Raw genomic sequence first — 27500 nt, forward strand, 5'->3', positions numbered from 1 at the left:
GACAAATGTCTCGTTACTGCGGCGTAAATGAATAAACTGGGGTTTCACTGTTTCTCGCTCACTCACGCCACACTATCGGCGATAATCGAACCAAACTAATGTCTGGCTCAGTCGCACAAGCGCGACAAAATGGTTGTCTCGCTTTGTCTCGCTCAGTTCTTGCCTTAAAAACAGCTTTATGGCCCGAATCTGGCCCGAATCTCGCTCATTCAGGCCACAAATTTTCGTACGGGCAGGTGCGCTGATTGGTTACTCAAACTCCGGATATCCTTTGCCATTCACCTCCGAGCAATTCGCATGGAATTTGCTCCTGAAAATGTTGTAATCTTTGCAGGAATAAATGAGTTAAATCATCTTTTTATGCTGTGTTATCTCATTGTTTTAGTTTATACAAAAACAACTATTCACCTCAGTGGTGGTGGCTAGTGGTTGATATTTACCTTTCCGCTTCAGAGCTCCGTAAATATCCAACACTAGACACCTCCACTTTGGTGAATAGTTGTTAATTATTCACCTAATTAGATGCATGCCCAATTTTGACATCCAACATGAAGTGTGCCTTAAAGTCTAAGATTTTGCTATCTATTTCCAACAGTAGGGTAAGGGTAAAGGTTAGCGTTATTTTTAGCTTTGAGTGAGCTGTTTATCCTTACTTTGAGGAGCAGCATTTGCGAGGCTGCTGCCTAACGGTTACGTGGTTGCCTGGGACACCTTATTTGCGAGCGCAGGGGTGACCAAATTTCTGAACAAGTAGCCCGAACGGGTGCCTAAGTTATCACAAGGTGATTCAATTCTTCACTTTTAATTAATTAATTCTGGGCTCTTGAAAAAATGACTCGGACTGCTAACTTTTAATGTTGGAAGCCGGAAGGGCTCCGGAAAAATTTTCTTAGGCAGCAGCCTTGATTTGCAGGACACTTTGTGATGGGAATTGTCTGTAGTCCATTTCAGGGGTGGGTTGCTCAAAGCCTGGGTGTCACTAACCATTGGTTTCCATGGTATTTAACACTGGTTAGCACCATACCTGGATGTAATAAGGGAGGGTCAAGAGACTGGGATTTGGGATTTGACTAAAGCTGAGCTGATGTGGGATTTTCATGGCAAAGGCCTGGGTTTGAACCAGGGTTGCAAAGGTATTTTTTTAAGGTGTTCAGCGCCAGCAGGCAGTGTCTGTGGCTTTGTCATTTGTTTATGCGTGCGGATATGCTTTACTATCACGCAAGATTGGCTCAGATCGCTGGCTCTTTGTCCTCAATTTGGTTAAATTGTATTACCCATTGACTCATTTTGCTGTGTTTTGAATTAATAATAATTATTATAATAATTACCAGAGTTTCACAGAGTCCCTCATGGTCTTGGCGAGTTTGTGTAACAAGAGACAGCAAGTAAGTGACATTGTTAATATTAATTTTGTCAAGACAATGACCCGTAATTCCAAAAGTTAAAGTTTTGAATACAACCAGGACCATCAAAAGGTGGTTTTTCTTGGCCAATAAGGAAAACATCAGAGCATGCTTGCCTAAACACATGTATGTAACAGTTACCACAAAATTGCGTGGAATAATTCTAGAATAATATTATCTCCACCTGCCAGTGGTAGTATATGATTGTACAGTGTACTATCAATACCGCTATTTGGAAGCTGGGCACATCAATGTCCTTTGAACCGTGATGGATTTGTCAACCTTATATCTGACACCTATTCACATCTTATCTAAAAAAGGATGCTGATTACTTTAAATGGACACATTTTTTGCCTTTTTTTAGCAAAATTAATTATTGGTACATGTAGCATACAAAAGACTCTTTTGATGACATTGTATCAGCCCTGATGAAGATACAGTAACTACCATTTGCGTTCGTCCTTGAAGTGTGACGAATTTTGCACAAAGTTTTATTTTTCAAACATTAACGGTTTGACTGGTTATGTGTCACTTTTGACCAATGAAATGTTGGCAGTTATGTCGTGAAATTGACAACGTTAAGTTTTTGGTGGCATACCAGCATGTTTTGTTCACATGCTCTTGAAGTTTTCAGGTTTTTCATGAGAGCGTTCGGGTTTATGTCTCTCAATGCAGGCAAAAAATTCAAAATTAACAAGTTTGAAAGGAGGTAAATTACCGTCCAGAAATCGCTTGAGATCAAAATTTCAAATGCTCTTAAAAAGAAACATGGAAGAGCGTGTGCACAGAATGCCCTAGACTTCAGTTCAAGTTTATTAAGTGCAAGTTTGTTATAAAGTTCATATCAAGTTAATACAAAACAGGGAAATATTTCCTCTTTGATCTTTGTAGTTTCACATTCAATTTGGTTTCATGTAATTTTTCTCGCAGTTGCTGAAACACGTATCTCCACTTGGTAAAGTATACCAAATTCCATATTTCATGTCTTTGGAAACTCAAGGGAGCTAGGTACATGTAGATGAGAACTCTTCAAGACTCCAAAGGCAGATTCATAAATATCTCCGCTCTCACGGAAAACCTGAACATGTGAAGAGCATGTGAACAAAACATGCTGGTATGTTGCCAAAAACATTGTCAATTTCACGACATTAGCGCCAATTGTTTCATTGGTCAAAAGTGACACATAACCGGACAAGCCGTTAACGTTTGAAAAGTAAAACTTCACACAAAATTCGTCTCGCTTCAAGGATGGTGCAAATGGTAGTATTCTGGACATTAAACTGTGCCTTATTCCTGTAATTCTCGTATTTTGATGTGTTTACTTCATGTGTATGGAGTTTTTATTAAATGCATTTCTTTTTGTTCAAAAACACTACTTTTTATGGTATTTAAAATTCGTTTTGTAAGCTTTACAATTTACATGTCGTTGAAGTGCTTTTTAACATAAAGACGTAGAATCAATGATTTTGCGTAGTCAACCACTGAATAACTAGATCCGTATGATCCAGAAGTTATGGAACCAATCCTCCTCCTACTAGAGTGTGGTTCTGCATCTACTGTAGATTCTACTCTCTGGCTTTTTTGCATGCCTTAATTGAGAAAATCCAGATAATCAAACTTCAACTTACAATGTGAACTGCAATCAACAATAGTGAACTGCAATCAACAAATTTATGCAAATCAAATGTTTGTTTTTTGAGGAGAGGGGAAAACCGGAGTACAGGCCAGAGAAAAACCTCTCGGTGCAGAGAGAGGAGAACCAACAAACCCAACCCACGTATGATGCCGGATCTGGGAATTGAACCCGGACCACATTGGTGGGAGGCGAGTACTCTCACCACTGTGCCATCCTTGCACCTCACTTCAATGAAAAGTTTTAATAATAATAATAATAATAATGCTTTGAAAACTTTGAAATTCTTCAGCTTTGTTGATGCCTAGTGTTATTGAATGTTTGACTGTAAGTACAATTTGAAGTCTACAAAATAATATAATTATGCTGAGAAGGAAGCCAATCTGCAAGGCAGCACATGCTTACGGCTTCTCGGAAACAAAAACAAAATCGGTGATTGAATGAATGTGTCTCACAGATCAATTATTTGCCTCAGCCTTCAGCTTCGGCAAATAATTGATCTGCTCGCCACTGACAAATCACGATATTTTGCTCAACCTCATGCAATAATTGTTAATTATTATTATTATTATTGTTGTTGTTGTTGTTGTTATTATTATTATTATTATTATTATTATTATTATTATTATTATTATTAGAACTTTTGATTTCTGATTTAAAAGCAATGATGATGGTCCTTGAACTTACAGGAGCTGAGTAACCCCCTTCAGAGGGACAGACTTGTTTCAGTGATGTTGGTCTTGAAAAACTCCATAGGATTACTGGCAGCATCCATGCAGGCTTACCTGAAAAATCAAACAAACTTACAAACAAAGGTTTGCTCAAAATATTAATGTTCTGATGGGCAGTTTGCCTATCTGCCGTAAAATCGTATATTTTGGCTCTTATGTTGTGGTTATTTTGAGACGTTTTAAACAGATTGAGTGCAGAATTTGTCACCCTTTACAAGTTGACCATTATTTTTTTCCAACTTCAGGCAAGCCGTGACTACGTGGTAGGTCAAATCATGTTAGCTTGTACTGAGATTATTCGAATTGTTCAAGCTAGAGGAGATTTTGATCAGAATGTTGAAGAGCCAAGATACATGGCAGCAACATTAGAAAAGGTATATCATGCTTGTAACTATAAAGCATAGTAAGGTATGTTTGGTAACTTTGGAAGGACCAAGGAAAGGCAGATCTTTTAATTTTTTAAAGTAATACTAGTGCGCAGCACACAGCAACAAATCTTGTCAACTTGCTTTTATTTCTCCAACCGGTTTCATGTGCTTGGCACAAACTCAGTCTGATTGTACATAATGTTTAATTTGTGATGTATGAACTTCATGTACAGTACTGTAGTTATCAAATAAAATTCCTCCCAAGAAATGACCAACAAAATGTCTTCTCATTTGATAACTGTTTGACTGTATTCTTGTTAGGCTCACAAGCAGCTTTCCCCTCGCAGTAGATTGGGTACAAGCAGTGAGCTTGACTGTTACCTTGATGCCATTGTGAGCAGTAGTATGGCTGTGGCTAATAGTTGTGAAGGTGCAAGAAGGGAGAGGATTGTTCAAGCTTGTCAAAATGTTAGTCAGATAAGTTTCTATTTACTGTCAGTTGTTACGACTGTTTTTAAAAAGAAGGGAGTGTCAAACGTACCGTAGTCAAGAGTAGTGTATGTTCTGTACTTCTGGCCCCAGTTTTTCAAAAGGTGGATAATGCTATCCACTTGATAAATCCACTATCCATTTCAATTGATAGTGCAATTGGTCTTGTTATGACTTATTCACTAGACAGTGATTTACAGGGTTTGTGCGCGTCTTGAAAACCCTTGAAAACCCTTGAATTTTGAGAGTACATGTGACCTCACACGGGAAAACGTACACTAACGTTTTAACGCACTGTAACAGTTACGGTCCTTCTAACGGCTAAATGAACTAACGAATGCTAAATTTTTCTAACGGTTACAAGGTAACCACTAACGCTTTATCCATACTACTAACGGTTTGGTGCAACAGTCTAACGGTTTGGTGAGACCGTCTAACGGTTTGGTGAAACCGTCTAACGTTGACTAACGGATTACTAACGGCTGACTGATGATGGCTAACGGTTAACTAACGCTTTCGGCCGTTAAACGTTAAAACGTTAGTGTACGTTTTCCCGTGTGAGGTCACACATTTTCAAGGCCTTGAAAATCTCTGCTCTTCATTCCTGGTCCTTGAAAGTCCTTGATTTTTTTCTGACCCGCATAACTTCAGTAAAAATAATCAGCCACTCAAGTCAGCATGTCATAAAAATGCGACTAGCTGTGGGGTTGAGAATGGTTACCAGTGCCTTGGCATCATTTTCGCACATCTACGTTACGGAAAATGAGCAAGAATTGTACTGTCAGACTATTTCCATGGGTAAATTCTTCGACGTAAATAAAAAAGAGGTCCTTGAAATTTCAAAATTTGGACCTTGAAAGTCCTTGAAAAGTCCTTGAATTTTTGGTCTGAAAAAGTGTACGAACCCTGGATTTATCTGGCGGATGGCTTGTCCATTGTTTGAACAGACGGGCCTGCAGGTAAGTACAATTAGCATTATTTTGCAAACACACTGCTACCTGGAAATAAGGCTTTTTACTCAAACAAATTAGATGGAGTGCAATAATATTATTTTTTGATAATAGACCATAGTTAACAGAAATGTTTACATGAATTAGTTTTTAATTTTGTTATTTTCAATTGTTAGCCTGCTACTGTCTGGCATTTGGAGTTAACAAAGCATGAATTAATTGCTACGTACTAACCCATTAACTCTAGGGAGTGAGACTTTAGATTTTACTCTGTCTAATGCCACATGATTTTATTCGTCAATTTGGGGGGGAGGGGGGAGGGGGAGAGGGGGGCAAGTGAACAACCCCTACATCCATTGAAAAACTACCGTATGTTTCCTTTAATACTGGTCGTAAAGCAGGCGTTTTTTATTGGTTTAACAATTACTGGTTACTTGATAAGTTATTTCTGTAAAGTGTAGTTAAATTTATCGTTGTTGCTCTTGCTGTTCCTTTTGTCAAGGTTCTAAAGATGCGAAATGAACTTGCCAAGCTGCAAAAAGCTCTTCAAGGGAACCTTTTGTCACATAGAACTAGGTGAAGTGCATGGAGGCCCATAATTCTGGTGAAAATGTTACAAGGATAACAAGGAATCTTAATTTCTTATGTGGGGGAGATCTCAACAATGATCCTCAAATCGCATGGTTATGGGTTTGAATCCTGTTCATGCCTGGAGTTTTTCAGGCTATTATGCTTATCAAACTACAAGTAGGGAATGGCGCAGTGGTTAGAGCACTTGTCTCCCACCGATGTAGCTCGGGTGCAATTCCCAGACTTAGGATCACATGTAGGTTGAGTTTGTTGGTTCTCTACTCTATTCCAAGAGGTTTTTCTCTGGGTACTGACTGGTTTTCTCCTCTCCTCAAAAAACAATCTACTTGATTTGCATTGATTTGATTGGAATTCTGTTCAGTGTCCCCAATTTAATAGTGCCCCAGCGCTAAATACACCTGTATGTACAGCCAACACTTAAATAAAGTTCATTATTACAGTATGATCCCTCTTGCTTTCATTTGATGTTCATCCCGTGGTTCAAATAATTTATATGAAATTGCACGTATTCTGCTAAATTATCATAACAACAGCAGTAACAGTGATTTGTCACAACTATTCTTAAAGAACCTAATGAAGAGGATTTTTTCACTTTTAAGAGAGTCTCTTAAAATCAAGGGATTCACTGTTTGTTCTGTTTAATTGCAGGCATGAACTTGATTTAGCCTCTGAACGTTTATCAGGTGAACTAAAGAAGCTTGATCGTCTTGTCTCGACTGCTGTAGTTGACGACATAACCACTGTGTTTGCTGATTCTGAGCTTCCTGTGCATAATATGATACAATCAGCAACTGCACCTTTGTTGGTAAAAATAACTTATTGTAATATCATTGGTTGGGCTTTGAGTAACAAGGGTTGTCCACCAATACTCACAAATAGACTCCATTGGTGTTAATGGTGATTCCAATGGTTCTATTGGTGAAAGCGAATGTGTTTTGTGTGGTTGGCTTATAGAACGAGGAATAATTTATTCATAATTATTAGCGTGTTTCTACTTGGTGTAATTTAAGTGAACTTGTTTTTCACCAATAAAACCATTGGAATGACATCATTTTCTATCGGTACCAATCCAACCATTCGTAGCAATGGACCATCAGTTTGACGAGACGAATCATATCTGTTTCGGTATATTGGACATGTATGTGAGTAGCATACATGTATCTTTCTGCTGCCTTTTTGTTAGTCTCATGATGTCATCCATTGCAGAGCACCCATCAGTTTTTTCTTGTCTCAGGTTGAACTACCGTACTTGCTAGGAACAAACAGTAATACAGTGACCATAGTTTACGGTTTTCTTCCTTGTTAATTTCCCACCTGGTTGAATGAACAATAATATTATTATACTTTTCTAATCGGGCAATATTAAGGAATTACTACTGTAATAACACTGTATGTGGTACTAAACCTTGTATTTTTAATTTCACAACACAGTCATTAATCCGATTGTTTGTAGTGTGTAAGTTTAAGTTTAATTAATTCACTGGTTCATCTTGTTTGATCAACATACTTCTTTTCGTCTTTCAGAGTTTTTACTCGGCCATCATCACAACTTTGTTATACCACTTCAGCCAAATTCAGTTTCTTAATTCAGTCCTAAGAATGTAATAATTTTGTTATTGCAGGACATAAGTGCCCAAAGTCAAGAAGATGCCTTGACAAGGCTGACAGGAAAAGCTGATGACTTTCAGAAACATTCAGCAAGATTAACTCAGGTAGCTCGGAAGTCTGCAGCGATATCAGCTGATTCTAAAAGTAAGTGAGCATTACAATTATAAAAGATGCAAGACGAGTTATGATCTTTAGGGATTTGAAATCTCTTCAGTTCCCATGATTGTAATATTCATGAATACATTTTTCTGTAGAAAAATAGGCAAATTATCTTTCATGTAAGGTCAGAGTGTCTCAGGATTGTACTTTAACAGCAATTGGGTAGAGATTAAATTTGTGAGCTCAAGTAACATTAATTTTATTGATTGGGTCACAGATCAAGAATATTACTACAAAACATATCAGATGATTTTACCGCCAAAATTGAAACCTATTTCCCCCAATGAGCAAATGTTGTTCCAGTGTACAGACAACTATTAACTGTTTATTTGCAGCTATGAGCTAAAAGATTAGTACAGTTTTTGGCATGCAAAATATTATCTCTTTTTGCGCCAACAGGGGTCGAAGCTATCAATGTCACAGCCACTGAGGTAGACAACTTAGCCCCTCAACTAGTTTCTGTGGCTGTTAGGGTGCGCCAGACACCTACAGATGTTAGCTGTACAGGGCATCTCAGCCAACTGAGAAGAGAGTGGACTGCAAGGCTTCAAGTTCTTACATCCCTTGTTGATGACATAACAGACTTTAACGACTTTGTCTTGATGACTGGTAATGGAATTTTTGCTGTATTATTTATTTTCTTGTATGAGAATGCTCCAGACCATCATTACAGGAATCTTACAGGCTTAAGCTTTTCTCTCAGTCCCTGCCATTGGTAAAAAAGAAATTTGCCATTCAACTATTGCTGTTAAACGAAGAGAGACTTCAATTGGTGGCTCCAACGGGATTCGAACCCATGACCTCTGCAATGCTGGTGCAATGTTCTACCAACTAAGCTATGAAGCCACACATGACACAGTTGGGAGCAGGTCGGTTTGTTGGGCTCATTTGTCACTGTGAAAGGACTCAGTGAATGAAAGAAATGTGTATAATTTTGAACTGCGTGCTGAAGATGAAAGAGAGAAATGATCCTCTCACTTATCTGGACAATTTAAGCAATTGCCTCTTATAGCACGTAGAAATTCAGGTGGCTCCCACAAGATTCAAACCCATTACCTCTGAAACTAACCTCTGTTGATTTACTCTTCTCTTGATTAACTTCTATCGGTGTTATTAAAGGGACGTGTAAATTGCGCGCCTGTGACGATAAAGGACGATAAAGTAGTTGTTTGGAACCTAAGACTTCTCTAACACTGGTCGGACGCTCTACGCATTGAGGTACTGGAACTCCTGGGTTAGCTTGGTAATTTATCTAGGTTCTGAATCATCAAAGTGTCCCTCAGGTCTGTGGGCGCTATACTGTCATACATTTCAAATTTCACAATGCAACCATTGATGTTAATGTTGTATTGTGCCTGTGGGAAGGATGATATCCAAGTTGCTTGGCAATGGGCGAGAGGACAAAAAATTTACTATACCCCCTTCTTTCACTGAGATTCGTACGTTTGTGAAAATATTAGATCCAGTCCAAGGTTACAGTATTTCCAAAAAAAGACTGGATTTGATTTGATCTGCAATGCTATAAGTTGGTTTGTGGTCCTCATGATACATGTATTAGTAGATCACTTGTACCTGACTTAATAATGACCTTGAGACTTAAAGAACATGATTGTATGGAACGCTGTACTTATTTTCCTTTTCAAGATTTCAACATTCAGAAAGATATTGCGCAAATTCAAGAAGCTTTAGTGTATCAGCAGGACATACCAGCAGTGTCCCAGGTGTCCCTCAGAATGCTTGGCCGAGCCAGAAGAGTCGCCATAGTTACAAGGAGGGAGATGAATGCTACCGCTGATCCGATGTATAAAGGAAAGCTACAGTCAGCATGTGCAGAATTGGAATCAGGTTTGTCAATTCTCTTAATAAGTTTAGTATTTCCAATTCCAAGAGTTTCTTAAACAACACAACTTCAGGCAACAACTTCTATTGTCAATTCTAGTGATGCTCTCAGTCGCTTCATGTCACAGAAACCGAGTTAATGGCTTGTGTACGACTTAGCCTTTTGTCTGTATTGGATTTAAAATAAGCCGCCTTTGGGTTCTCATTGAAAGTACCCATACAGATGTTCCGCTCGCATGGTATCCTTGACTTGCAGTGTACATTCGCAAAAATTTCACATTCACACACTTCTAAAACACTAAACTGCAAAGAATAAAACTGCGATCAAGCGATTTTCATAGTTTTTTGGACAGTGGAACAATTTGATTGATGAAAGCAAGGTTACATGGTTAGGAAAATGAGTGGGGATCTTGTAACTCTTCAAACGCCTTTTACCACTTTTATTTAAGATTGTAGATGAAGTCTTTCGCCTTTTTTTGTTTACTTATTTCATTGTGCATTTAATTATCAATCCTAGTTTTGCCAGTTGTTGTCCAAAGTTTAGAAGGAACACTGCTCAACATGCAAGATGTTGAGCAACACAGAAAGCTTTGCGATAGTTCTAAACTCCTGAGTGACAAAGTCAAGATGATAAAATCTGCCCTCAAACGGCCTGCTGGTGTTGGCATAGGTTTGTTGAGTGATGTTTCCAATCAATATTTAAATGACAGAAGTGATCCTCGCACTTTAGCTGGACAATTTAAGCAGTTGTCTCTTTATAGACAACAAAGAGCAAGAATCCATCACTTCTCTCATTTGGCTTTAAACCGCACTTTAAAAGCTGGTTTTCCCGAGCGACGTAATCGGAGTCAGTCGTAAGCGAAGTCGTAAGCACGTGTGACCTACATGTAGTGAAAATTGGCTTCCGATTATCCTTAGGATTCCATCGCTTACGATCCAGTGAAAATTAGATTGTCGGAGTCCGAAGCAGAAGCGGAAGAACAAGCTGGTCACAATGCGGAGAAGTGGGCCTGGGCAAGGTGGAAATTTGGCGCCAAAACAGAAGAAATGAAAACATGGTGGAAGTAGAGCAGAATTTTTTTCCTTTGGCTCCTTCTTCACCTCATTTTGCAAGACTTACTGGTTCAGTAGTGTACACGGGACTGATTTGAAGAGGTTTTTATTTTCTGTCCCCGCTCCGCCACTTTCGCAGCGTCGCGGGTCCAATAAAAAACCTCTGTCAAATCAGTCCCGTATATACTACTGGTTTCTTTCATCACATGCCTGATTCAAGCCCAGCTTGTTCGGCCATCTCCTGCCAAGTATTTTGTCATATTCTTATTTTTAATAAAGTTTGCAAGACTTGTCGTATAACACGGGGAAGAGTCTTACATCCTCCACAACCTTCTCGTCCGTGCTTGCTATATATGTTTGTTTATCGCGGCAGAAAGTAATCGAAGAGTCTAGGCTTGTACCTTGTGATTTGCTTGATCTTCCATTTCTACTTCCGACTCCGACGATCTTGTTTTCACTGAATCGTAAGCGACGGAGTCGTAAGTGGAATCGAAACAAAATGGAACCGTTGTGGGTACAACACTGAGTCAGTCGAATCGGTCAATTTCCTCGTGGAATGAAAGCCTTATCTGTCAGTTGAAGCCTCATCTAACCGGGATATTTTTGGGGCGTCAATTTTTACAGACGTTTTTGGTGATTATTTGTCCGAATTTCAGGTCACAAATTGTATCGATTCAGCGATTAAATACAATTGTCGTACGCGAGGACAAACAGCAAACAACATTTAGCGAAATTTTGCTGTCCCATTCAAACAAGCAAATATCTTTTTTTCAGGAAAAAAAATTGCCTCAAAATTTGTCAAAAAGTTAGCCCATGAGCCTCGCAATACTGACATGTATTGGTACGTTTAGACATTATAAGCGAGAAAGTGAGGTATAATAAATCGGTAAAACTAACCCTAACCTCTCCCTAATCTTTGTTTAAACTTAATTTAGGTTTCATTTTGTTACTCGTACTGTAATAATACTGATTTAAAGGGGCTAGGTCACGCTCTTTTTCAATTTTGTTAATTGTGAGCTCTAAAACGTCAAATTGGCAGAGAAACAGTCTTCATTTGCAAAATCACGGCCACATAACAACTGAGAATCATTTTCCAGCTGTGTAAATGACATTTTGATATAGACTGATGTAAATTTGAAAAAAAGTGTGCCGACGTTTTTCAAATTTACCCAAATTCAGTCCATTTCAATCCTCTCCAGTTTTGTCCATCCATGTCCTTTCTTGGCTTCCCTGTGTTTTGTTAGAGTTCTTCTATAGTTTTGAACAGTTATTTTGATATTTTAGTTAATTCTATGACCATTCGATCAGTGCTGAAATTGCCTAAAATTGCGTGACCTAGCCTCTTTAGCAAGGTTTGTGGAATCGTTTGTCGCCCCGACCTAAAGTACTTTTTATTGTATTTATTTTGTTCTTTTCGTGAAGATCTAAGTGGCTATGGCACGGATGCATCAGGTACGCAAGCTTTGGATCCTAAAGACAACATGTTGGATTTGTTTGAAATTTTAAGAGCTCGTCCCACAACCCCAGGTATATTTATCTTGTTTCGTCTTAATTGTCACAGACGACGGAATGCTTTTTGAACCTTGCAAGAAAGAAAACGATGCATTCTGTTTATCATTTTTAAAGAATAACGCCAGGTCCGAATTCAACGCAACCACATGAGTTGTCGAAACTACCATTTCCTTTATCAGCACATTTCGACAGTTTCAGACTTTACAGTAAGGCAAGATGACTCTCCTCGGAACGTAGTTCTGTGACCTAAAGTGTCCGTAAGCTCGGTACAAGAGCATTAGACCTAGTAATCGGAAAGCCGACTTTTCTTTCGGAACCCTCGCGTTTTTTTTGTTTTTTTTTTTTTTAGTCTTCCCTAGTTATCTCATTGAAGAAGTACATCTCAGACCTCCTCATTTTCATTCGAAGACTGCTTTTTCTTCGAAAGAAAATTGGACTGTTTGAAGTCAATTTAACATTTTACACCTGTATTTATTAATACAGCTTTTGTATTGCACATCTTTTATTGTACGTTCGTTCAAATCCCCTTTACAACGCCGTTTATAAATCAGTCAACTTCTTTTACTTTTTGCGAGTGGTATGTTTGCTCTTTGACGCCTCAGGTTTATGAACAACTCAACACATCCAAAGGTTTATCGTCCTTATATGAGAAGACTGGAAACGTCTTTAAAGGTAGCAATTTCTCTTCAGTTAGTTCCAGACACTGTTTTGTTCTTTGCAGTGAGTGACACTGTGCTGGTTGATGAACCAGAACCAGTAGAGCTTGAAAATCAGCCTGTTCGGTTCACCGAAACATCTTTGGATCTTCCTAGCTTTGCGGAAGTAAGTGGTAACTAACATCATATGTTTGATGCTTTTATGCGGTTAATGCTTTGGAACCAAAAATGATGCAGTTTGGAGTGCGGTAACTTTTTGCGTGCCTCACCGGGAGAGACTAACTCTTTCGTTCTAGTTTTCAACCTGGGCCCGGTTGTTCAAAAGCCGATTAACGCTAATCCCAGATTAAAAGTTAACCAAGGAGTTTATTTCTCTACTCCCAAGTGCTGTTCAACGCTGATATTCGGCAAAACTTTACATTAGAAGAAGTCAATCTTGAAAAACAAAAAGAAGCAAAAGAAAGTTTCACCAAAAAGTTAAAACTTGAAACAAAAGTTTACACTAATCCTGGTTAAGTTAATCGGCTTTTGAACAACCGGGCCCTGAACGATAAATTCTTTTTTCCGAGATGTTTTTGTTTTTCTCTTATTTTCTCTTATTTTTGTCAAAGGAAGGGGGGGGGGGGGGGGGCGTTATATCTGGGGGATTATTATTTGATGTATATTTATGAACGCCTGGAAACGAAATGGGGATTAGGATAAAATGCAAGAAACGAAAGGGGGAGGACTTTGAGCGCCAGCTCAAGGTATTGCATTGTGTTTCGTCCACTCGCCCGAAAAACGAAAAACCAAAAGTTTGCTGGGGCCTGTTTCTCAAAAGTCTCGGGAGCTTTTATGGCCTGGAAAGCAATTCGTGAACTGACTAAGTTGTCTTTATTTTGAAGAATTGATCCTTGAACATTTTTTCAACACCAGAGAAAACAAGGCATTTGCGATTGCCTTGAAACGTTTTACTTTTGAAGATACCCAAAGATACCCGAAATGTGCCCACAAAGTTTCGGGATCTTTGAGAAACAACCCCATGGTTACGAAGCGTCTAGAACATACATTTGAGATAAACTGGCATATGCGGAGTGGCTAAAACATAATTTTCAGTGCTATTCTAGTCGACATTGGTAAATGCATAACACCATTACTCTCTGGATAGTACGGGCACACTGGCAAGTTTCCATGTCACCTGTTAAGTTTCAACTCTTGTCTTTATTCCCTATTTACTTCAGATCGAGCAAGAGCCAAAACCTACTCGTTCGAATTTACCGAAAGAAAAACGGGACACCTCACGGGACAGAGCTCGGGATAGATCCCGTGGGCGTCCTCAAAGCGCGGAGTCTGAGGATCTGCTTTTTAGTTTCCTGGAAGATGATGAAATGGATAGAATCAACAGGAAAGCTTTGCTTGGTAAAGTGTTCTCATCCATCAATTAACTAATGCCTTAAAATGTACCAGCATGAGGGTGTTTATTTATAACTTAAGTTATATCAGTTCCAAACACCGTGGTAGAACGATACGGGAATTTCTAAAGCTATACTCAAATGAGAGATCTCGCCCTAGGCCTGATTATTTTCTATCAGTCTCAGATTGAAGTATATCTTGTTGAGCACTTTTCTCACTTTTATGGTGTTGCAGTTTTATCACCCTGTCAACGTTTTCTTCTTTACAATTCTTGCTTGGTAGCAGGAATGGCGCGGTGATGAGAGCACTCGCCTCCCACCAGTGTGGCCTGGGTTCGATTCCCAGATTCGGCGTCATGTGTGGGTTGAATTTGTTGTTTTTTTACTCTGCTCCGAAATGTTTTTACCCGGACACCCGGTTTTCCCCTCTCCTCAAGAACCGATGTTTGGCTTTAGTTGATTTGAGTTAGAGCGGTTTTCGAATGAGTGTCGTAAAACCAAAACCAAAGTAATTACTTTGGCCAATCAAAAAGCACGGAGGCAATCCAGTAAACCAATCAAAACTCGAAGTAATTACACGTAGCCGCGGGAAATTGTGCATGCGCGGGGCACGATTGGTTTTGGTTTCACTTCTGATTGGTTGAAAAAGTGGCGCGAGAACTTTGAACCAATCAATGAGTGAAGTAATCATAAACCCAAGTAATTATCTAATTACTTTCGACACTCAATAGAAATCCACTCTAAACTTATTTGTTGATTAAGAATTACATTTATGTTCAGTGACCGCAGTTAGTGTCCCAGCGTTAGAAGACTTGACACTTAAGTTGATTCCCTAGAAATAAAACTTGTCATAGATTTTCAATGAAACTTCACACACTGTTGTATCATGTTAAGGAGTTAATAAAAATGTAATAAAAAAGGGAGGAGGGTCACCCTGCTCGTTTCCATGGTGCGACGCTGACAGATACGGCTATTTAAGCCACTTTGACAATTGCAGCGCACCCCCGATGTTGGTCAAATATAGCTCGATTTTATAAATGCAATCCATGATATGACGCGAAGTCTGGTGTCATTCTATGGTTAATTCACGTACGAAACTGAAACATTTAATGTATTTGAATGGCTTTGGGAGTATACTTATCGCTCAAAAATAGATTGAACTTGAGTGTGGGCTGTTCGACTCATAATGGCTCCTTCCGTCCGATTTTGTGAAATTGCCAAAAAACGGGCCATAGATTTTTGCTGATTTTGTTACTACTCTATCAAGACACTATGCTCAACAAGAATATGAAATAAAAAATCAGGGGTCATCGTACTCGTTCGGGAGAAAATATCCATTCCTTGACGGATTAAGCTTGGCATCAAAGAAAATCCGCCATTTTATGAATGTGCCTCCAGGGACTACTGCCAATGACGCAAAAAATTGTGCGCAGTAGGGTTGCGCAATGCAAAACCAGGGAATCACCAAATGATAACGTTCATCTTCATCATCATCATTATCGTCATCGTTAACTGTTAACTATGCTCGTGTGAGTTATATCTACTTATATAGATGAGCTATTCTGTTTTCATCGCATCAGTAAAACATTAAAACCAAACAATATTGGTGATATAGTTTTAACTTTTAGGTAGTAACTTATCGACTGAATGTGAAGCTGTAGCTTTAAATACCCGTAAAATTGAGCACTGACAGATGGAAGGGGCTCAAGGCATCGGGCGCAACGTCGGCTTCCATTGATATCAGCCTCGTAGCTGTAGGAACGTCAGGCGTTAAATAAAGTGACTTTACACTCCAACTGAACAGGAAAGAACTGCATTAAAAAAGACTAATTTTTCCGACTCTTTCCCATTACATAAGCGACATTTCTCAGCCCAAGGTGGGTTTTCTTTGTTATCTACTTTTTAGCGTGATGGGGCTGCAATTATGCCCTCAGAGTGTTGCTGTATGCATTAATAATCCGTCAAATATCGGTTTGTTCCCCTTTTGATTTCCAGGGATAAGCGAAAGAAACTCGAATGAGTCTGCACTGTCAGCTGGTATTGTTCGCCCAATTAAACCGTCCCAGTCCTCTCGCGCGCCTGTATCCAGACTTCTGAATGCCGCGAAAGCAAGAGATTTTGACCTGGTCGATAGGGAAATGAGGAAGGTGGAATCTAGGGCATCTGCCTTGAGGACCCTTGCAAGCAGTTGTGCAGAGAGAACACGAAATTCGGAAGGAGTTAGGTGAAAAGAAACTTTTATTTTGTTAGGATTTGTTGCTCAGTTCATGTTTTTGCCAATACTTCTTAACGAACCTTAACTTTTATAACACTCTAGGCTCGTTCGTGTTTCCTTTGGGGAAATTGAAAAACTCACCCCTCTCATCATGCAAACAACACGTGATTTTCGGGCCAACCCACGTGATTTAGTGACGGTCGAGCGGCTGCAGACAATAGGCCGAGAGTGGGCGTCCAAAGTTCACGTACTGTCTGGTGCTGTTGATAAAATTGTTCAGCCTTGGTCAGCCACGGCCTCCAAACTGGCATTGGCTGCTGCAACAGGCGATGCAGAGCAGGTCAGAAAGCAGGTAAAGATCAATTGAAAACATGTTGAAATATGAAAATGTTGACGCAAAAACAGCAAATTAAAGGAACGAATATAATCATTTGCTTCTCAGGTGGACAACGTAAGTAGACATGTCCATCGCCTCAGGCAGCTGTCTGTGGCGGCAAAAGCAGCCGCCGATGCTGAAGACTACGCTATGAATGCTGGGAATGAAGGCGAAGCGCCTGCGCGGGATCCAGCCTCGCTTCAACGGGTGGAGTTGGTTGGTGTGACGTCAGAAGAAGTTGAAAGAGTTACACCTCAACTAATTACGGCCGCTCAGGTTTGTTCATTTGAGTTTTCCTTGGCAGCTTCCGTTTTGCACTCTATTACCTCTATTGCAGTTTATAACCTATTTATGAATCCGTCATTGACTAATCAGAAACACGATATTTTGTCGAGTATTATAATAAATGAGGATATGTAGTTTATTGAAGACGATTCTTAAATACTCCAGCCATCCTCACATTTTTCCTTTGGATTACAACTCCACGGGGGGTAGGTCTTCATCGACTCTTCTGCAGCTCAGGGGAGGGGTAGAGGATCCAATATAGTAATCAGAAAGCCGTGGTTCCACTCCTTTTAGAAGAGATCGGATTTTTGCCGAATATCCATCTCAAGGTTATTGTAGTTACGATCTTGCAATTATCGTGGAGGGTGTAAACTGCAGGTTGCAGGTCATTGTTTCGCCATAACTGAAGAATCAAAACTTTTTGGTTTACTAGGCGTTTTACGAATGCTAACATTAGGCCTAAGCAATATGCTTTAGATAGTGTTTTAAACCGTAGGTTAGCATTTTTGTATTTAAGTGTGGGTTGTTTTAGTTATGGTAAAACAGTGACCTGCAACCTGCACTTTACATTCTGTCAAGGCGCGGCATCCATCTTTCCCCATCCCCACGACCAAATTTAAAAAAATAAAATAACTTTTATCCTGCCAAATATTTTTGCCTTCAGGCGTTGTCAAGAGACCCTGCAGATGTTGCGAACTTTGAGCGACTTGAACTTCAGCGAAGGGACTGGGCATCCAAGGTTTTTGGCCTTATCTTTGCGGTGGATGACGTCACAGTCGGAACCTCCGCTCCGGTGGAACAACTGACGTCCGTTGCCACGGCAGGAGACCAGCATGCATTGCAGGAAAACTCCCGGATGTTAACGTCATATTCACGAACTCTAAAGGAAATGGAAATTGGATCAACTGCTGGGTGAGTTCACGTTACGAAATATGTACTGGCAAGTGTCCAAGTCCATCACCCAAGAGTAAGATCAATCTCAACCCCAGAGCTCTTCTCTTGACTTAGGGAGAGCAGAGCCCTGGGGAGCAGGGGTGGCGCAGTGGTGAGAGCACTCGCCTCCCACAAATGTGGCCCGGGTTTGATTCCCGATCCCGGTGTCGTATGTGGATTTAGTTTGTTGTTGGTTCTGCCCTTGCTCCGGGAGGTTTTTCTCCGGGTACTCCGGTTTTCCCCTCTCCTCAAAAACCAACACTGCCAAATTCCAATTCGATCCGGATTGCACGGACACATGTTGAACAAGCTCCTGAACGCTCTTAAGGTGTTCCGTGGGTAAACAAATTCCATTTCCAAATTCCAACCCTGAAACAAAGTGTCTTCTCATTGGTTTTCGTGAAGAACAATCAAAAGCGTCTCTAATTGGTGCATTCATATTAGCACGAGGAGTGAGCAGGCAACGCAAGGTTCAAATAGCCAATTTTTGGCTACAAGAACCCTTCAGCGCGTGTTCTCCTACAAAGAGTTTCCCAGAGCATTGGGTCGATCCGAGGCTTTGGTGACGAGAATGGAGTACTCGGATTTACCCAAATTGGCTTAGTCCCCATCAACCTCAGAAATGTCTCTATTTTTAAACCAAGGTTTGCTGGAAAATAAACGATAGACCGAATCGGTACCCAATTCAAACCCTTTGGAAATGAAACGTTTTGTTCCCGGTGTTTCCATATCATTTAAACGTAAATGCTATATTATAAAGCAAATACCATACACAAAGAACCTTAACTTCGGGAGATCTGAATAGGGTACAACCTTGAGTCAGCTGATTTGGTCTACTGTTTATTTTGCCGCAAAACTTGGTGTAAAAGTAGACACTTTTCTGACGCTGATAGGGACGAACCTGATTCCAGATTCTTACTGTTGGGTCATGGACTCTTGAATCTGGTCTTTGAATGAAGGAAAATCTGAATCAAATGTAGAAAGAAGATCAAGCAATGATTCCTGAATGTAAGTTTAAAAGGTCAAACTCTTAATAATCGCTTTGGTTACATTTCCTTTGCATATCTCAAATTTATGATGTGCGGGAACCGATGTGGGTTGGGAAAATGACAAATGCTGTCCTTCCTACCGGAACAATGGTATAGCTAAAACAAGGTCAAAGTTTCGTGATTTATAAATTATTCTTTCAGGTGCAACGATCCCAAAAAAGTCAGTTTAGCCGCGGCAACTGGGAATTCTGTGGAAAAACTAACCGCTGACCTGCAGGACACAGCTCGTGTGGTTTGTGAGATGGCATCTCGGGACAATAGGACATTGGAGCAAAGCTTAGCGTACATGGGTGTGGTAGAGAGAATGAATTTGCTTCAGAGGGAATGGGCAACTAAGGTAATGCTCACTTAAGTTTATCCTCAAACGAGTCTTTTTGCAAAGTCTTGCATTAGCTTTCAAATAACGTTTTACTTTCATTCTTATTAAGTTTCATTTTCATTGGTCTCGTTTCGTTAAAATAAATAAAGCGGACACGAAATCCAAGCACCATTTCATTGGATCGGTATAGGATGCATTACTTTTATGTTTAAGGACGGTGCCTACTAATTTAAAGGTATTTTTGCACGGTTTACTGACTATGCGGGAAGAGCAGATCTTAACAAGTGTTATTGAAATCCAAAAATAAAATTGGGGGTAACCACGCATTTTTCAAAGATAATTTATCAACAATATTTGCGAAAATCTTTAAATTACAAAGCACTGTATGACGTTCTTTACCAAACTGAAGCTCAATTATCTCTGAAAAATGCTTGGTTACCCCCAATTTTCTTTTTGGATTCCAAGAGCACTTGCTAAGTTCTGCTTTCTCCGCATAGTTTTAAGCCGCGCAAAAATACCCCTGTAGTAGTAAGCGCCTCCAATAGGAATCCCCAGTATCTTGAGATGCGCAGAACGTATCCGTAATAACAATAGTACGCGCCCGGGGCGTTTATTAAATGTTTGTGGTGTAAGGGGGGCGTTTATTAGAGAGGGGCGTTTATTTCAAGTTAACTGTAACAGCTAGAAAATCCAAATAAACGTTCATAGAGTTCCATATCAGCGCGGCGACAACAATAAGTTTATAGTTCTATATCTATGCGGCGAAAACAGCAAATTCATAGTTCTATATCAATGTCCTCGTCGTCATCTGGGTCAACAGTGTTTTCACAGTTGGCTTTCGTCGACATCCGACTCAGTGATGACCTGAAAAGGGTTTGGGAGGCTGGGTTCATCCAGTACAGAGAACTGTGCTTGTAACTGTCAGTTCCGATTCCTCTTCACATCATCATGGTTGGTCATTCTTGAAGTAGTAAATCATTGGATATTCGGCCTTATTGTTCCTGGATGCTATCGAGCCAGAACAAACCGAAAGAAAATTGCCGACATTCTGAGCACAGAAATTAACAAAATGAAAGAGCGATATCCGTACTTTGAACTTAAGATCGAACAGGATATAATTCGTAACCCATTACTATCCAAGCAACAATTGTGTTACATAAATTGCGGGATTTTGCTTTACAAAGCGTTTTTTCGATTTTTTGACGATTTTGTTTGGGGAGGCATCTATTCGAAACGGGGCGTTTATTAGGGAGGGGCGTCTATTTTAAACTTTACGCCACACCAGAGGCGTTTTATGGATAGGAGGCGTTTATAAGAGAGGGGGCGTTTCTTAGATCATTTAGGGTAAGGCATTTTGCGGTTGATTGCTAAGTGACCTGGCTTTCAATGGCAGCGAGGCTTCTAGTGACGTAGTATTAATGTAGACGTTGTCGTTTGAAGGTGGTCAACTTCGTCTTTGTTTTGAGGTGTCGTTGTTTAATATTGGTAAATTTTCGCTAAGACTGGTTTTTTTACTAGCGATTCAAGCATAAGCAGCATAAACAGACTCTTTGTTAGGACAGAACACACCAATTAACGTCTGCGTATGTTGGATGTACGTATTCATTACTTGCACAGTCCCATAATGCAATACGTATTGAGGGTTCTTTACATAAAAAACAATACCAGTTATTTACTCTTAGGACTGTCTCATGCTTCAGTGAACTGAGTATCCATTGTTTATGTAACGGAACGCCCAAAACGTAATGCATTCTGGGGTTGTGCAAGTAGTGAATGGCTGCGTCGCTAGTGAAGAGCAACCTTAATCATCGTTCATCTTTGGTTTTAGTCTTCGGTTTTTGCCTTCCTGTTAGGTCCATTTGCTGACAGCTCTCGTCGATGACCTGACAGCCGAAGCTTCAGCATCTGTTGATCGGCTCGCGGGCGCAGCATTAGCTGTGAGTAAAGCGGAACTTGGTGAGAGAATACAACAACAGAGTAACTTTGAGATGCAGGCAGACGAACTAAAGGCCCGCGTTGCTCGCGTTCGAACCCACGCGAGTAAAGCCGTGGAGAATTCTCGGCACACGAGCAAGGTCAGACACGTTCGCGTGACTGGTGACTTTATTGACAGGCTGACACCGCAAGTTATTGCAGCGGCGCGTGCTTTGGCAGGTAACATTACACTTGAATAGTTAACTAAACGTTAAACGCTCCTTGAGATGATGGCAGCATTTGTGGTCTTAAGGAACTAATACCCGATATGAGAAAGACAGACTTTCTAACTTGTAAGGGGTGTCATTTTGCCGTAATATATACCCAACCCAACACATTTGTCGAGAACATTTAAGTAGGTCTCGATTAGGGCAGTGAAGCACATGTAAGCTCTCCTAGGCTGCACACTTCCGAACCTTACAGTAACTTATTTATTTAAAGAAGAAGGCCTTCTTATCACCCTTTGTTGAAGTCAATTAGGGACTGAATTACGAAGGGCACAAAAGGAGCCTCTGGCAGCCGCTATACAGTCCATGTAACCATGTAAGGTCTCTGAGCACAGCACCGCAGCCAGATGTAGTTAGCTTGGAGTCGAGAGGAGGAAACCCACCTACGATTGTAGGGGTGGGAGGCGTGGTTGATGACTACTAGGCCAGCTTGACTTTTGCTCTACACTCGATCAGTTACGCACTTTTAAGCAGCTGGTTACTCAGGCATACTCGTCGGCGTCTTGACGGCTCCGTATCATTGGTCAAGGTGCTTTCGCTTTAAAGAGAACTTTATTTGACCCTTTTGCTTTGCTTTGATGTCAGACAATCCAGATCAACCCACTGTGGAACATTTCCAGATGCTGAGGCGTCAATGGGCTTCCAAAGCTCAGCAATTGATGGCTACACTTGATGCTCTTCCTGATGCGAACAGCGTCGCAGTGCAAGGTAACGAATATCAACCGCAGAAGCGAAAGTACATCAGGGCCCGGTTGTTCGAAAGCCGATTAAGTTAATCCAGGATTAGCGTAAACTTTTGTTTCATGCTTTCAACTTTTTGGTGAAAGTTTCTTTTGCTTATTTTTGTTTTTCAAGATTGACTTCTTCTAATGTAAAGCTTTGCCGAATAGCAGCGTTGAACAGCATTTGGGAGCAGAGAAATAAACTCCTTGAATAATTTTAGATCTGGGATCAGCGTTAATCGGCTTTTGAATAACCGGCCCCAGGTGTGTACTACGCACAATGCGTGTCGTTTAACTTATAAATCCTCCTGTGTGCCCACCTGAGGCTACAATCCGGGACAAACAGCAAAAAGAGTTAACACCTTTGCCATTTTTCGTTCTTTTGGATCATAAATGAAAAGCAGGCTGAAGCTATTTGTGCTTCAGGAAGAAGCGCAAATAAACCCAGCCGTGTCGGGACTTGAGTAAATTATGCCGTCTTGTTTTTAAAGACCTGGGGCCCGTTTTTCAAAATCCTGAAACGTTTCGGCTCCAAAAAGCTGTTCATTGCAACGCCAATCCACTCATCTTTATTTAGTTATTTGGTTTTTCAGGAGAAGAAAAAAACGAAATAATTACAACGTTCTATGCCTTAAAATACCTTCCTTATGAAGATATCAACAGAAGGAGTTATTCCATCCGAAGGAATCCCAAAGAGTTTTAGGACTTTCCACAAAAAGTCTCCGGGACTTATCTTAAATACTTCCCAGTAAGCCATATCACTATTGTCCTTGTTTTCCGTTATTTAATACCCATTGTTACTTTGATACCTCACAGACGTGTTTCAAGATTTATTAAGCATACCGCAAATGGAACCCGCGCAGAGCTTTGAATCCTTGACTGAAGAAGAAACATTTGCCGTCGCGGGCTCGTCCCGCGGGCGTCTTTCAGCGATGTCCCTCATTTCTGATGACGATAATGTGCAGACAACCTCTACACCTTCCAAAAGATCTTCAACAGCAGCTGGACGGTTACCAGAGATAACTTCATATTTCGATGACATGGCATTGAGTGACGTAAGTTGACGACTTTTTCCGACTTTTTTCGTTTTTCGGCTTTATTTTGCTGGTGAGCGTATTCTCACTGTTAGTAGGGAGCTTAAGCGCGCTCATTTTTGAGACGCGGACGGCAACCGGAAGTGAGTTGTTTTCCCTTTAACCTTTTCTTCACACAACCACATTTATATTTTCTCCATTAGAGATGATTAGTATAAAAGTCCAGGAGACACCACTGTCCTGGCACTTGAAATGTTCTCTTCCGGTTGCCGTCCGCGTCTCGAAAACGCGCGTGGTTAAGCTCCCTAATAGAGAGATTTGCCATCGCGTTTTCGTGAAACGGGAAACGGCAGGGCTTGTTCTTGTCATAAAAGCTTGAAAATCCTCTCATTCTAACCTGTCTTTCTCGTTGGAGGAGTTGCTTGAAATGTGTAGATAACGGGAAGGAAACGAGCAAATAGCAAACAAGTTTCAGTCCGCGGTAAACGCAGTGCTAAATATCGCTAATAACGCGCATGCTCGTTTCTTTGAAACCGCCAACCAGACCTTTCCCTTCGCCCGGTAGTGAACCGGAAAAAGATGTTTGATGGTCATGTGACCGGCCAAATATTCCCGCATCACCCTAATGCGACGGGGAACTCCGAAGGACCAAGGAATAAGGCTACGAAACCGCATCTATTGACGCTGGCAAAAAGCCCGTTTGTGCCAGCCAAAGCGGGAGCGACATCGACAAAGACATCGATGAGAAGAAGAATGACAAAAACCAATGGCACTGTAAGCTCTGCACCTGTGTGCACGTTTCCGTACGCTTGAGCTTGTGTGAAGGAAGTGAGCACCTGACGATAAATGGTAAATTTTCTCCGTAAACTTCCACTCTAATCGTACCAGTTTATTTTCGAGATAGTTGCCAACTCAGTAATTTATCCTCCATCCTCGAATAGTTTCGAATGATTGTGATTAGATTACATTACCGCGAAGTTATCCTTCGTAGCCGTCGTCGTTGTCATTTCTCAACCTCCTTAGTAGGGAGCCTAAAAAACGGCGGAGGCGAGGGCAACAACAAAGCCACAAACCTCCTTCAAAGCAAATAAACGAAAGGCTAACGCTTGAAACGTCGTCGTTATTTTTTGTGAAATTGGATAGAGAGAGGAGATCGATCCTCGCACTAATCGGGACAATTTCAGCAACTGGCTCTTCTAGACACCCGACACCCGAGAAATTCGGGTGGCTCCAACGGGATTCGAACCCATGACTTCCGCGACGCCGGTGCAATGCTCTACCAACTGAGCTATGAAGCCACTCAGTTGTGCGCAGGTCAATTTGTTGGGCCCACCATGTCGTTCCCGTGAAAGGATTTAAAGAATGAAAGAAATGTATGTACTTCCGTCTATCTTTAGTCTGTAACCCGCCTTTCAAATAATATACATTTCTTTCATGATTTTTTATCTTGACTTGGAGGATGAGAAATCTTGCTATATTCCCCGCAATGTCCCAGCTCAACTCAAGGATGTTTTGCTGATCTTTTTGATCCCTTATGCTCTCTTTGTAGAGGAAAACTTCATTAGATAGATCACCTTCATACTCTGAAACCGATAGTGCACCGGAGGCTCGTCGACTGAGAGGGCCCTGGGGATCAGCCAGTGAAACAGACCTCACGAGAAAGGCCCTGGTTGATGAGCTCCATCAGCGGTTTTCCTCGGCCGAGTCTCTTCACCGCCTTGGAACACGCAGACGGCGCTTTGGTCCCCATCAGCGGGCAGCGAGTATTTCAGGGCTCTCTCGCGGTGATGACGACTGGAAATCAACGTCAATTGAAGAACTGAAGGGCAGGAAAAACTCCAAATCAATAGAGGTTATTAAAGTTAATTAGTCGTTCAATTGGAAGGATAAGCGTATATTACAAAAGTGCTTAAGAGCTTCACTTGATTATTTAACTGGGTACCGTGTTTTGACGCCGGATTATCTTACTTAACAACCAGTCCATTGGGTTTCAGCTTGCTGCTAAACTACTGCAAGAAGAAACCGACAAATGGGAAGAAGAGCACAATTCCATCGTGAAAGTGGCGAAGGAAATGGCGCAGCAAATGATGCAGATTGCTAAGTTCGCTCGAGGAAGAAACAGACTTCAGGTGAGGGGAAGCCGTGAATGCCATTGTTTTAAACAGGGGCGTTCTGGCCTCCTACGCAGTTGCTTTCAAGGGAGTCGTTTTTTCACCTCCTCGATACAAACCCCTGCTTACCCAAAGGCAACATTCCTTTTCCGCAGTTTGGCCAATCAAATTTTACCTACTGAATTCTGGAAGGTGACGTCACACGCAGAACAACTTTAGCGGGAAATTCAGGAATAAATGACATGGCGGATATAACGGACTTCTTTATAAGCATTAAATTAATTGGCTATTGTTTGACAATGAATGGCTATCTGCCAAGACACCTCCTAACTCAAACTGCGGGAAAAGATTGTTGCTTTCGGGTATACAACTACCCTATAAACGCCGGCGTGGGTGGCTAGAAGCGTACAGCTTCCAAATATTTGTACCATCACGTTTTCACAGAAAAAAATATTCTTAGGTCTATTTTCCCTCGAAACCAGGCCTTTCTGGCCAATCATGGGCCTTAGCGCGGGAGTTGTAAGTTCCTGGTTGTTGGAGCCGAAAGTCACGTGAACCGAAAATTCTTCTAGATCCAGGTTTAACGCGGACCACTGACTGCATTTTAGATTTGACATTTTGATTGCACAGATGCAAGCCCAAGGATTGATACGAATTGCGCGTTACAAAAGAAAACACTTACTAGCGACTTAAATATCCTTTCTGTCTCAGATGGCTTAAAAATATCGAAAATTGTTGCTTTTTTTTTGTCAATTTATCAGAAATGAAAGATAAAGAACTGTTCTATACATGAGATTAAGCAGATATGCAATGTTGCGGGCTTACGTCCAATGTCGTGTTGTTGTAGAGTTCGTTCTGCGCTGACATTGCAAATGTTAGTCGTGTTATAGTAAAAATATTTTTACTTTTGTTTTTAACAGAATAAAATGGAAATGATTAACATGGCGAAAGCTATCGCCTCCAACGCCTTGGTCATCTTAAAGTTTGCCCAAGTTATAGCTGAGCAGTGTGTGGACGAACGGTAAGGTAGCTGACACTGAAATCAGAAATGCCCTACGTAATTTGTTTAAAGAAAAAAAAGGGTTTTAGTTGTTGAATGATACACTGTTGTCCAAAATGATATGACAAGCACCAAAACTGTTGCTTGTTTCAAATGAGATCACCTCTTTCTTTCTAAACCAAAAATAGACTAGATGTTACACGTTCATTCTCACAACTAGTACCGCAGAGTTTTTGCCGGGTACCGTACGTCATAAGAATTTGGTGTTATATCAATGTCATACCTCTTAAGCTGATAATAATGTTCATTCTCAATAACTGTCTGACTGACATTTCATTGAAGTTGCGAAGAGAAATCACGTAACGATCACTTCTGGGAAATAAACGGTTTTAAGAGCTAAAGCACTGTTATCAACAGAGTTCAAGTAAAATCAGCATCTCGTAGAAATATTGAACGAAAGCTAATCGCAGCACAGAGATTTGCTTTGAAAAAAAGCCGAACTCAGCAAAATCGAAAGAACCCCTTTTAACAATTGTTTCCTTGTTCTATTTTTTGTGCAGAAGTAAAAGTGATTTGTTGTATTACGCCGAGTATCTTCCAACCATTAGTACCCAACTCAAGATCATTTCATCTGTGAAGGCAGCTACTCCTTCGGACATTTCGGTACGTTATTGAAGAAAAGCGAGGCAGTACTTAGAAACGCAGGAGCAAAGTAACAGTTAGGTTTGCGTATACAAGATGAGATAGTAAAGAGATTTAGTATCGCGTTTACGGGAAGCGGCAAACGTTTCTCGTCTCACGGAAAGTGGAGTAACGCTTGTTACTTTAGCTTCTCTCGACCCTCGGCAAATCAGAATGGACTCAAACAAAAA

General features: G+C 40.6%; 1 protein-coding gene and 2 non-coding genes across 4 annotated transcripts in view; 1 reads left to right on the top strand and 2 right to left on the bottom strand.

The window, feature by feature from the left end:
• Window positions 1-27500, top strand: part of LOC138006452 (uncharacterized) — a 39283-nt gene that overhangs the window by 10984 nt on the left and 799 nt on the right. The window contains exons 3-27 of one of the 2 annotated variants that reach the window (XM_068852788.1): window positions 1332-1385; window positions 3726-3851; window positions 4013-4141; window positions 4457-4603; window positions 6077-6150; window positions 6814-6970; window positions 7788-7917; window positions 8332-8541; window positions 9577-9777; window positions 10289-10441; window positions 12247-12351; window positions 13058-13158; window positions 14213-14390; window positions 16379-16607; window positions 16701-16950; window positions 17041-17250; window positions 17924-18171; window positions 19383-19578; window positions 21414-21714; window positions 22347-22469; window positions 23300-23538; window positions 25067-25369; window positions 25512-25646; window positions 26549-26649; window positions 27189-27291. In XM_068852788.1, coding sequence (XP_068708889.1) covers window positions 1332-1385; window positions 3726-3851; window positions 4013-4141; window positions 4457-4603; window positions 6077-6150; window positions 6814-6970; window positions 7788-7917; window positions 8332-8541; window positions 9577-9777; window positions 10289-10441; window positions 12247-12351; window positions 13058-13158; window positions 14213-14390; window positions 16379-16607; window positions 16701-16950; window positions 17041-17250; window positions 17924-18171; window positions 19383-19578; window positions 21414-21714; window positions 22347-22469; window positions 23300-23538; window positions 25067-25369; window positions 25512-25646; window positions 26549-26649; window positions 27189-27291 — 4203 coding nt within the window. The remainder of the gene's footprint in view (window positions 1-1331; window positions 1386-3725; window positions 3852-4012; window positions 4142-4456; window positions 4604-6076; window positions 6151-6813; window positions 6971-7787; window positions 7918-8331; window positions 8542-9576; window positions 9778-10288; window positions 10442-12246; window positions 12352-13057; window positions 13159-14212; window positions 14391-16378; window positions 16608-16700; window positions 16951-17040; window positions 17251-17923; window positions 18172-19382; window positions 19579-21413; window positions 21715-22346; window positions 22470-23299; window positions 23539-25066; window positions 25370-25511; window positions 25647-26548; window positions 26650-27188; window positions 27292-27500) is intronic. The other variant, XM_068852790.1, reaches the window with a different exon arrangement.
• On the bottom strand, window positions 8706-8778 carry Trnaa-agc (transfer RNA alanine (anticodon AGC)). The gene has a single exon. It is a non-coding gene; the product is annotated as a tRNA-Ala (tRNA).
• Window positions 24743-24815, bottom strand: Trnaa-ggc (transfer RNA alanine (anticodon GGC)). Its single transcript has one exon. It is a non-coding gene; the product is annotated as a tRNA-Ala (tRNA).

The sequence above is a fragment of the Montipora foliosa genome, chromosome 6 (genome assembly GCF_036669935.1).
Source record: "Montipora foliosa isolate CH-2021 chromosome 6, ASM3666993v2, whole genome shotgun sequence".
Taxonomy (NCBI): Eukaryota; Metazoa; Cnidaria; class Anthozoa; order Scleractinia; family Acroporidae; genus Montipora; species Montipora foliosa.